This window comes from Engystomops pustulosus, chromosome 8 (genome assembly GCF_040894005.1).
Source record: "Engystomops pustulosus chromosome 8, aEngPut4.maternal, whole genome shotgun sequence".
In the NCBI taxonomy this organism is placed as follows: domain Eukaryota; kingdom Metazoa; phylum Chordata; class Amphibia; order Anura; family Leptodactylidae; genus Engystomops; species Engystomops pustulosus.
The window spans coordinates 99224692-99237363 of record NC_092418.1 but is presented as its reverse complement, the minus strand read 5'-3'; the positions used below and the strand labels follow the sequence as shown (position 1 = coordinate 99237363).

The window sequence follows — 12672 nt, the reverse complement described above, 5'->3', positions numbered from 1 at the left end:
GTATCTCATCCTATCCTGTGTGATACTGAATGCTGAGCTGTGTATCTCATCCTATCCTGTGATACTGAATGCTGAGCTGTGTATCTCATCCTATCCTGTGTGATACTGAATGCTGAGCTGTGTATCTCATCCTATCCTGTGTGATACTGAATGCTGAGCTGTGTATCTCATCCTATCCTGTGTGATACTGCCTGCTGAGCTGTGTATCTAATCCCATCCTGTGTGATACTGAATGCTGAGCTGTGTATCTCATCCTATCCTGTGATACTGAATGCTGAGCTGTGTATCTCATCCTATCCTGTGTGATACTGAATGCTGAGCTGTGTATCTCATCCTATCCTGTGTGATACTGAATGCTGAGCTGTGTATCTGATCCTATCATGTGTGATACTGCCTGCTGAGCTGTGTATCTAATTCCATCCTGTGTGATACTGAATGCTGAGCTGTGTATCTCATCCTATCCTGTGTGATACTGCCTGCTGTACAGCGTATCTCACACTATACTGAGTGATACTGTCTGCTGAGCTGTGTATCTAATCCCATCCTGTGTGATACTGAATGCTGAGCTGTGTATCTAATCCCATCCTGTGTGATACTGAATGCTGAGCTGTGTATCTAATCCCATCCTGTGTGATACTGAATGCTGAGCTGTGTATCTAATCCCATCCTGTGTGATACTGTCTGCTGAGCTGTGCATCTAATCCTATCATATATGATGCGGTCTGCTAAATATTGTAGCTAAGCTTTGCATGTGTGATACTGGTGAAATATTATTCTTAAATAATTAGATCAAGATAACACTTACCAGCTCGTAGTTGACACGAGGAGAACAAGGGGACGCAATCTGGAAAAAGAAAAGAGAAAGCAACATGAATAATCTGTCCCCCTGTACACACAGTCCCTGCTCAGTATCACCATGTACAGAAGATGTATGTAATTATATACAGGAGATCCCCAGGTTATACCAGCTGTACATATATCATTATATACAGGAGATCCCCAGGTTATACCAGCTGTACATATATCATTATATACAGGAGATCCCCAGGTTATACCAGCTGTACATATATCATTATATACAGGAGATCCCCAGGTTATACCGGCTGTAAATATATCATTATATACAGGAGATGCCGAGGTTATACCAGCTGTACATATATCATTATATACAGGGGATCCCCAGGTTATACCGGCTGTACATATATCATTATATACAGGAGATCCCCAGGTTATACCGGCTGTACATATATCATTATATACAGGAGATCCCCAGGTTATACCAGCTGTACATATATCATTATATACAGGAGATCCCCAGGTTATACCGGCTGTACATATATCATTATATACAGGAGATCCCCAGGTTATACCGGCTGTACATATATCATTATATACAGGAGATCCCCAGGTTATACCGGCTGTACATATATCATTATATACAGGAGATCCCCAGGTTATACCAGCTGTACATATATCATTATATACAGGAGATCCCCAGTTTATACCAGCTGTACATATATCATTATATACCGGAGATCCCCAGGTTATACCGGCTGTACAGATATCATTATATACAGGAGATGCCCAGGTTATACCAGGTGTACATATATCATTATATACAGGAGATCCACAGGTTATACCAGCTGTACATATATCAGTATATACAGGAGATCCCCAGGTTATACCAGCTGTACATATATCATTATATACAGGAGATCCCCAGTTTATACCAGCTGTACATATATCATTATATACCGGAGATCCCCAGGTTATACCGGCTGTACATATATCATTATATACAGGAGATCCCCAGGTTATACCAGCTGTACATATATCATTATATACAGGAGATCCCCAGGTTATACCGGCTGTAAATATATCATTATATACAGGAGATCCCCATGTTATACCAGCTGTACATATATCATTATATACAGGAGATGCCCAGGTTATACCGGCTGTACATATATCATTATATACAGGAGATCCCCAGGTTATACCGGCTGTACATATATCATTATATACAGGAGATCCCCAGGTTATACCAGCTGTACATATATCATTATATACAGGGGATCCCCAGGTTATACCGGCTGTACATATATCATTATATACAGGAGATCCCCAGGTTATACCGGCTGTACATATATCATTATATACAGGAGATCCCCAGGTTATACCAGCTGTACATATATCATTATATACAGGAGATCCCCAGGTTATACCAGCTGTACATATATCATTATTTACAGGAGATCCCCAGGTTATACCAGCTGTACATATATCATTATATACAGGAGATCCCCAGGTTATACCGGCTGTACATATATCATTATATACAGGAGATCCCCAGGTTATACCAGCTGTACAGATATCATTATATACAGGAGATCCCCAGGTTATACCAGCTGTACATATATCATTATATACAGGAGATCCCCAGGTTATACCGGCTGTACATATATCATTATATACAGGAGATCCCCAGGTTATACCAGCTGTACATATATCATTATATACAGGAGATCCCCAGGTTATAGCGGCTGTACATATATCATTATATACAGGAGATCCCCAGGTTATAGCGGCTGTACATATATCATTATATACAGGAGATCCCCAGGTTATACCAGCTGTACATATATCATTATATACAGGAGATCCCCAGGTTATACCAGCTGTACATATATCATTATATACAGGAGATCCCCAGGTTATACCGGCTGTACATATATCATTATATACAGGAGATGCCCAGGTTATACCAGCTGTACATATATCATTATATACAGGAGATCCCCAGGTTATACCAGCTGTACATATATCATTATATACAGGAGATCCCCAGGTTATACCAGCTGTACATATATCATTATATACAGGAGATCCCCAGGTTATACCGGCTGTACATATATCATTATATACAGGAGATACCCGGGTTATACCGGCTGTACATATATCATTATATACAGGAGATCCCCAGGTTATACCAGCTGTACACATATCATTATATACAGGAGATCCCCAGGTTATACCGGCTGTACATATATCATTATATACAGGAGATCCCCAGGTTATACCGGCTGTACATATATCATTATATACAGGAGACCCCCAGGTTATACCAGCTGTACATATATCATTATATACAGGAGATCCCCAGGTTATACCGGCTGTACACATATCATTATATACAGGAGATCCCCAGGTTATACCGGCTGTACATATATTATATACAGGAGATCCCCAGATTATACCGGCTGTACATATATCATTATATACAGGAGATCCCCAGGTTATACCAGCTGTACATATATCATTATATACAGGAGATCCCCAGGTTATACCAGCTATACATATATCATTATATACAGGAGATCCCCAGGTTATACCGGCTGTACATATATCATTATATACAGGAGATCCTCAGGTTATACCAGCTGTACATATATCATTATATACAGGAAGGAGATCCCCAGGTTATACCGGCTGTACATATATCACTATATACAGGAGATCCCCAGGTTATACCGGCCGTACATATATCATTATATACAGGAGATCCCCAGGTTATACCAGCTGTACATATATCATTATATACAGGAGATCCCCAGGTTATACCAGGTGTACATATATCATTATATACAGGAGATCCCCAGGTTATACCAGCTGTACATATATCATTATATACAGGAGATCCCCAGGTTATACCAGCTATACATATATCATTATATACAGGAGATCCCCAGGTTATACCGGCTGTACATATATCATTATATACAGGAGATCCCCAGGTTATACCGGCTGTACATATATCATTATATACAGGAGATCCCCAGGTTATACCAGCTGTACATATATCATTATATACAGGAGATCCCCAGGTTATACCAGCTGTACATATATCATTGTATACAGGAGATCCCCAGGTTATACCAGCTGTACATATATCATTATATACAGGAGATCCCCAGGTTATACCGGCTGTACATATATCATTATATACAGGAGATCCCCAGGTTATACCGGCTGTACATATATCATTATATACAGGAGATCCCCAGGTTATACCAGCTGTACATATATCATTATACACAGGAGATCCCCAGGTTATACCAGCTGTACATATATCATTGTATACAGGAGATCCCCAGGTTATACAGGCTGTACATATATCATTATATACAGGAGATCCCCAGGTTATACCAGATGTACATATATCATTATATACAGGAGATACTCAGGTTATACCAGCTGTACATATATCATTATATACAGGAGATCCCCAGGTTATACCGGCTGTACATATATCATTATATACAGGAGATCCCCAGGTTATACCAGCTGTACATATATCATTATATACAGGAGATCCCCAGGTTATACCAGCTGTACATATATCATTATATACAGGAGATCCCCAGGTTATACCGGCTGTACATATATCATTGTATACAGGAGATCCCCAGGTTATACCAGCTGTACATATATCATTATATACAGGAGATCCCCAGGTTATACCGGCTGTACATATATCATTATATACAGGAGATCCCCAGGTTATACCAGCTGTACATATATCATTATATACAGGAGATCCCCAGGTTATACCGGCTGTACATATATCATTATATACAGGAGATCCCCAGGTTATACCGGCTGTACATATATCATTATATACAGGAGATCCCCAGGTTATAACAGCTGTACATATATCATTATATACAGGAGATCCCCAGGTTATACCAGCTGTACATATATCATTATATACAGGAGATCCCCAGGTTATACCAGCTGTACATATATCATTATATACAGGAGATCCCCAGGTTATACCGGCTGTACATATATCATTATATACGGGAGATCCCCAGGTTATACCAGCTGTACATATATCATTATATACAGGAGATCCCCAGGTTATACCGGCTGTACATATATCATTATATACAGGAGATCCCCAGGTTATACCAGCTGTACATATATCATTATATACAGGAGATCCCCAGGTTATACCAGCTGTACATATATCATTATATACAGGAGATCCCCAGGTTATACCAGCTGTACATATATCATTATATACAGGAGATCCCCAGGTTATACCGGCTGTACATATATCATTATATACAGGAGATCCCCAGGTTATACCAGCTGTACATATATCATTATATACAGGAGATCCCCAGGTTATACCACCATGCTCCTATACACAGGTATAGGTATATACAGGTATATACATCAGGTTGTGTTAGATTTGATATGATTGTGGTTACTTCCAGAGCCTTAGACTGGGGACGTTTGGGGGGATGTGGGGTCTCTGCCAGTAATTTGATCTGTGCGGAGATGACTTGTCCATCATGGATGATAATATGAGAGTAACAGGACCCGGCTCCGGCGCTGCGTTTGGCACGGGACCTCGGCTCCTGCACAGGGCGCTCATTATCTCCGCCATCTACCAGAAGACAGTAATGTCACGCCGGCTGCGCAGCGCGGATCACCTTACACCCGTCACCCGCTCTGCCCCAGACACGGAGCCGCCCGCGAGATACACGCGTCTCTAACATCATCTGTAAGAGCTCTGCTTGCTGTCAGTGAATTGGAACATTCTTATTTACATCCTAAAGACACCCTGACCTAATGCTTCTCACAGCTGAGGATCGTTACAATTGTATCCAGTCATCTATATAAATCTTTCTGTTATCCTAGTTTGTTACAATGTATCAGCATTTAAAGGGCTATTTACGGATACTTTCTATCATAGTGGGTATCAGATTGCTGACACCAGGACCCCCATTATAAGACAACACAGAATTTGGGCCCTCTTTACCAAGCACAGGGCCGTACAGTGTGTAGTGACCGTCCTCCGTAATTGCGTAATGCAGCAGAACAGGTCATGTGACCAATAGACACGACATCACAGGTTTGGGAAGTGAAAGCTGCACCTGCTGCAGAGGGGCCACTGATTAGACCTTCACTAATCTGAAATTGATCAAAAGGATCAGTAATCAATAAAAAAAAGTTCAGGAACATCCCTTTAAATTGTGTCAATCTGACGATCATAAAATGGTCTAGAATACATGTCATTGTAACAAACCCTCAGCTGTAAGACTGAAAGACGCATATTGGGATGCTTTTATTTATTGACATACATGGAATGTCCTTGTCATAGGTCTGGAAGGATCCGACCCCATTACAAAATGGAAAAAGTTGGGAAACCCGACGAAAATGAACTCCGCGGACCCTTAGTAAATAAGCCCCATTGTTACTAAAGAATATGCAGGCACAAACTTTGAGTTGAAGTTAATGAAAAAAGTTAAAACATTAGAATTTGTTTTACCGCAATGAAACTATTTTCATTAACTTCAACTTAAACTTTGTGCCTGGATATTTTTTTAGTAACAATGGGGCTTATTTACTAAGGGTCCGCAGACCGCATTTTCGTCGGGTTTCCCAACTTTTTACGTTGTGCGCTGCATTTAACTGGGGCTTTTGGCGCACACGATCAGATTTTGGCGCAATTGCGCAGACTTTCATGCGACACAAATCGGGGGGGGGGGGCGGGCCGTCGGACAACTCCACTGATTCGGACTAAGCGTGGGATTTAACATTCAAAATTGTGTCACAAGCCATGCACTTACATGCACCGGGAAGAAGAAGGTGAACTCTAGGGGACCTGAGCGGGGAAGCGACACATGCAGGAAATTGGACGCACGATCTTAGTGAATCGCGGCAGCTCCGAATCCTCGTCGGACAACGCACCTTGGGGATTGCGACGGGACGGGTAAGTAAATGTGCCCCAGTGTGTTATTGTGATTCTCCCGAGCATTTCCTTAGGTCTCCACAACCTGTATAATACTTCAACTGCAAACAATTGTTCACCTCGCTGCAGTTTAGCAAAATCTAGAAAAATTATGCAAATCATTACAATCGTTTATAGCAAAAATAATCACCCATGTGTGAGAGTCCATATAATCCAGAGTGAGCTCCAAGGATGCGGGCTGAGATCACCATGTATTACCCCACTGAGGAGGACGGCATCAAACACGTCATGTGACATTTCGTTTTGGATATTCTTTATACATTTATTTATTGAAATCAAGTTGAGATCTTAGAACAAAGCTACTACCAGGATGAAGGTTTGTAAACCAGGCACTGACATGCTGGTGTGTGCTGCCTCTGGCACTATCTGCTCTTCTTTTAGATTCTTATGCCCTTGTTTTTAAGAATAAAAAACCTTTAAGATTATGCAAATGAGCCTGAGGGGATCCATGCTCTATTAAACATCTATGGAGATCGGAGCCTCTCAGGTCCATTTGCATAATGACATAATAAAAAAAAAAAAAAAGCCTTTTTATGTAAAACAGGGAATAAGAAGCTAAAAGGGGAGGAGATCCTGCCAGAGGGGACACCCCAGTATGTCAGTGCTTGGTTTACAGTCCTCCATCCTGGTGGTAGATGTCTTTTAAATCATTAAGTGTATTAGAAAGATGTGGTAGACACCATCCTGTCAGGATTAAAGGGGCACATTTTCTAGGGATAAGACATCAGTAGGAGAATTCGAAGAGTCTGACCTCAACCCTACCCCCAATGATCATCTGATTTAGAAAAGTACAAGCTGTTAAAATGTTACAAAGAAGTAAAGTCAGCAGTACTGCAATGTGCCACCAGGCAGCGATCACATCAGTCTGGTCGATGCTGTAATACACTTTGTTATAATATTATATTACACATGTTATAATATAATCCACGGAATGTACAGCACAGCAATCCAAAGAATTACTCATCTCAGATGTTATATATTTCTATTCCAATAATCTGGAATATTTGATAATCCGCCACCTGTCATATTAAATGAGCATTTCACTGTATTATATTATTACTCTTTTATGATGTGTTTGGCATCCTGGAATTAAGTAGAAATTGATGGATGACTCGGCTGTGACCTCTGACCTGTAAGGGCCACTTGAGAGGTCAATGACCAGAGGAGCCCGATGTCAGCCTGAGGCCGCAGTGACAGTGACTGTCAGCGCGGGGCTGATTTATAACTATGTGTTTTCTGGTTAAACAGCTAATTTACTAGAGAGTAGTGTAAAGTATGGTGGACAGAGCTCAGACTAACAGAGTCTCCGGCTCCAGTGGCCCTAGGTTGGACCCCAAAATAATATAATCTGGTGGCCCAAAGAACCTTAGTACAATACTGGACAAAACTAAGTTATGGAAGAGAAGTCCAGAGCTGTTTTGTTTAAAATGGAATTGCCCTTTAAATCTGATCCCCTGCCGCCTCCACCCATCACCACCAGGGGGCACGATACTCCATTTCTCCCAGAACCTGAGCCCCTGGGTCGGTCCCCAGCTGCAGGCTCCTCTCCTGTCGTGTTCAGTCCTGCCTGAGGTCCAAGGGTCTGACATCATCCGGGGAAGGAAACCAAATCCCGGCATTCAGTGAGAAAGGAGACAGAATCCTCCGTACACAAAGGTCAATTGTAATCATCCATCCCGGAACATTCCGCCAGAGCGAAACCGGAGGGGACGCAACAAGTCCTGACGCCGCATCCTGCGCAATAATCCACTATTTATAGGAACAGTCGCAGATCGCATTCTCCATAATCCCCAGGTCTGCAGGAAGTCATCACAAATATGTGATATCACTTAAAGGGATATTCCATAATGATTGTAGTCCCGCCGTTTATGTTCTGGGTGTCATGGGAGGCCAACATGTTACTATGTATCTTCCCATCCTGTATTGTATCTCTTCCTACCTGGAAGGTTATTACAGCACTGTTCATCCTGAACCTCCTGGTTCATGAATAGAATGCCAGAGACGAGGAAAGTAATATAACAATATCTTAAAGGTCCATGATGGGGAATGCAACAACTTCAGCCATTGTTGCAGGATTGGTACAGAACATACACATGATTTCTCATCATCCAGAGCCTCCTGATTCATGAATAGAATACCAGACCTACAGTGCAGGATGATGATCTGAAGACGTCTTAAAGAGACATTAATGCAGGCTACAGTAATATCACTATCCTACCTGCAAGTTCATCCTGGGCCTCCTGGTTCATGAAAAGATTGTCAGGACTCTAGTGCAGACTCATGTGTAGAGCAGCAGGACATGCAGTGGGAGAAAGGATTTCATGCAGGGTTTCATAGAAAGCTGGGTGACTACTCCATGGCCGTTATAATGACTGCCAGGGGACGTGTGGGAATAGCCAGGAAACTTTTCCCAATTTCCCTAAATAAAGTGATTGTGGGTTTTTCGTTCCAGGTTATGGATGAGATTTGGTAAATTTCCGCTCTGCTGCTGCACATAAAGTTACACTGATAAGGGAAGGTCCTGGAGGCGTCACGTGAGGCTGCGTGTAAGACGTGTGCGGAGCCGGCACCTGCCCTCACTCCCCACACAGAGAATAATAAAAAAGAGTCACAAGAAAAAAAGTATAAAGAAGATAATAATAAAAGAAACATTACAAGAGTTTAAGTCAGACCTCAGCCAGTGTTATGTATTGTCCCTGGAGTGTTTTTTAATCAGATCTCACACTGCTGTGCTCTGTGCTCTCTGCAGTCAGTGTTATGTTTTGTGCCTGGAGAGATGTGTAATCGGACCTCACACTGCTGTGCTCTAAGCTCTCTGCGGCCAGTGTTATGTATTGTCCCCCCTCCACACAGACTGCTCCCCCCTCCACACAGACCGCTCCCCACTCCACACAGACCGCTCCCCACTCCACACAGACCGCTCCCCACTCCACACAGACCGCTCCCCACTCCACACAGACCGCTCCCCCTCCACACAGACAGCTCCCCACTCCACACAGACAGCTCCCCACTCCACACAGACCGCTCCCCCCTCCACACAGACAGCTCCCCACTCCACACAGACTGGTCCCACTCCACACAGACCGCTCCCCACTCCACACAGACCGCTCCCCCTCCACCCAGACAGCTCCCCCTCCACACAGACCGCTCCCCACTCCACACAGACCGCTCCCCCTCCACACAGACCGCTCCCCACTCCACACAGACCGCTCCCCACTCCACACAGACCGCTCCCACTCCACACAGACCGCTCCCACTCCACACAGACAGCTCCCCCTCCACACAGACAGCTCCCCCTCCACACAGACTGCTCCCCCTCCACACAGACTGCTCCCCCTCCACACAGACTGCTCACCCCCTCCACACAGACTACTCACCCCCTCCACACAGACAGCTCCCACTCCACACAGACTGCTCACCCCCTCCACACAGACAGCTCCCCCTCCACACAGACTGCTCACCCCCTCCACACAGACTACTCACCCCCTCCACACAGACTGCTCCCTCCTCCACACAGACTGCTCCCTCCTCCACACAGACTGCTCCCTCCTCCACACAGACTGCTCCCTCCTCCACACAGACTACTCACCCCCTCCACACAGACTACTCACCCCCTCCACACAGACTACTCACCCCCTCCACACAGACAGCTCCCCCTCCACACAGACTCCTCCCTCTCCGCACAGACAGCCCCTTCCCCCGCCAGACTGCCCCAATCCACACATATTGATCACACAGACAGCTCCCCCTCCACACAGACTGCTACCCCCTCCACACAGACTGCTCCCACTCTCTCTAAACAGACTGCTTCACCCTCCACACAGACTGCTCACCCCCTCCACACAGACTACTCACCCCCTCCACACAGACTGCTCCCTCCTCCACACAGACTGCTCCCTCCTCCACACAGACTGCTCCCTCCTCCACACAGACTGCTCCCTCCTCCACACAGACTGCTCCCTCCTCCACACAGACTACTCACCCCCTCCACACAGACTACTCACCCCCTCCACACAGACAGCTCCCCCTCCACACAGACAGCTCCCACTCCACACAGACAGCTCCCACTCCACACAGACAGCTCCCCCTCCACACAGACAGCTCCCCCTCCACACAGACTGCTCCCACTCCACACAGACCGCTCCCTCCTCCACACAGACCGCTCCCACTCCACACAGACCGCTCCCACTCCACACAGACAGCTCCCCCTCCACACAGACAGCTCCCCCTCCACACAGACAGCTCCCCCTCCACACAGACTGCTCCCTCCTCCACACAGACTCCTCCCTCTCCGCACAGACAGCCCCTTCCCCCGCCAGACTGCCCCAATCCACACATATTGATCACACAGACAGCTCCCCCTCCACACAGACTGCTCCCCCTCCACACAGACTGCTACCCCCTCCACACAGACCGCTCCCACTCTCTCTAAACAGACTGCTTCACCCTCCACACAGACTGCTCCCCCTCCACACAGACTCCTCCCTCTCCGCACAGACAGCCCCTTCCCCCGCCAGACTGCCCCCAATCCACACATATTGATCACACAGACTGCTCCCCTTTCACACAGACTGCTCCCCACCCCACACAGACTGCTCCCTCCTCCACACAGACTGCTCCTCCACCAAATAAACTGCCCCTCCACAGAAACCGCTCCCCCCCTCCACACAGACTGTTCCCCACCCCACACAGACTGCGCCCTCCTCCACACAGACTGCTCCCTGCTCCACACAAACTGCTCCTCCTCCAAATAAACTGCCCCCTCCACAGAAACTGCTCTGCTCCCCCCCCTCCACACAGACTGATCCTAGTAAATCATGTCAGTGGTATATCATTAAAAGAGCAGTCGGTGAGAAACATGCAAGCATGGAGAGAAGTCTGTATAACGAAGGGGGCATGCCGAGAAGACTATGAGAAATGCAGGCATGTGCAGCTCTCTCTACTACGAGAGGGCATGGAGAGCAGTCTGCGTGAGGGATGGGGGCATGGAGAGAAATATGAATTATATAAGGGGGAACAGTTTGAGAAAAAGATTGAAGGGTGGAGAAAAGAGGGATGTATAGGGAGCAGTCTGCGTGAGAGAGGTAGCCATGTGCAGCAATCACTCAGAGAGAAGGGTGACGAGCAGTTTGATGGATAAATAGGAGACAATGTAAAAAAGGAGATAGAGAAGGCGGTTGCGGGAGCAGTCTGTGTAATAGTGGGGAGCAGTCTGTGTGATTGTTGGGGCAGGGGAGAGCAGTCTATGTAATAGTGGGGAGCAGTCTGTGTAATAGTGGGGGATGGGGGAGCAGTATGTGTAATAGTGGGGAGCAGTATGTGTTATAGTGGGGAGCAGTATGTGTTATAGTGGGGAGCAGTCTGTGTAATTGTTGGGGCAGGGGAGAGCAGTCTGTGTAATAGTGGGGAGCAGTCTGTGTAATAGTGGGGGCTGGGGGAGCAGTCTGTGTAATAGTGGGGGCTGGGGGAGCAGTCTGTGTAATAGTGGGGAGCAGTATGTGTAATAGTGGGGAGCAGTATGTGTAATAGTGGGGAGCAGTCTGTGTGATTGTTGGGGCAGGGGAGAGCAGTCTGTGTAATAGTGGGGAGCAGTCTACGTGTAAGTTCTGTGTATTTTCCCATGTACCCTGCCTGTCACCGGTTCTGCGCCATGAAGGGGTTAACGGCTTCCATTTCTCTTTGTACATTGTTGCTGGCTGGGACAGAACACTACCATGTATGGCCTGGTGTCCTGGAGGAATAGCCGGGGTGTGCTGGCGGGCCGCCACGCACTCGGGGGGCCAGGAATGTTGTAGCAGCAGAAGCTTTATCCGCTGAGGCCGGGATTGGCGCTGCTGGAGCGTCACTTA

General features: G+C 45.7%; 1 protein-coding gene across 17 annotated transcripts in view; it reads right to left on the bottom strand.

Moving 5' to 3' along the window:
* The window catches only part of TNS1 (tensin 1), a 272482-nt gene that overhangs the window by 88137 nt on the left and 171673 nt on the right, over positions 1-12672 (bottom strand). For all 17 annotated transcript variants that reach the window (XM_072121974.1, XM_072121970.1, XM_072121979.1 and 14 more), the window contains one exon: positions 806-844. In XM_072121974.1, coding sequence (XP_071978075.1) covers positions 806-844 — 39 coding nt within the window. The remainder of the gene's footprint in view (positions 1-805; positions 845-12672) is intronic.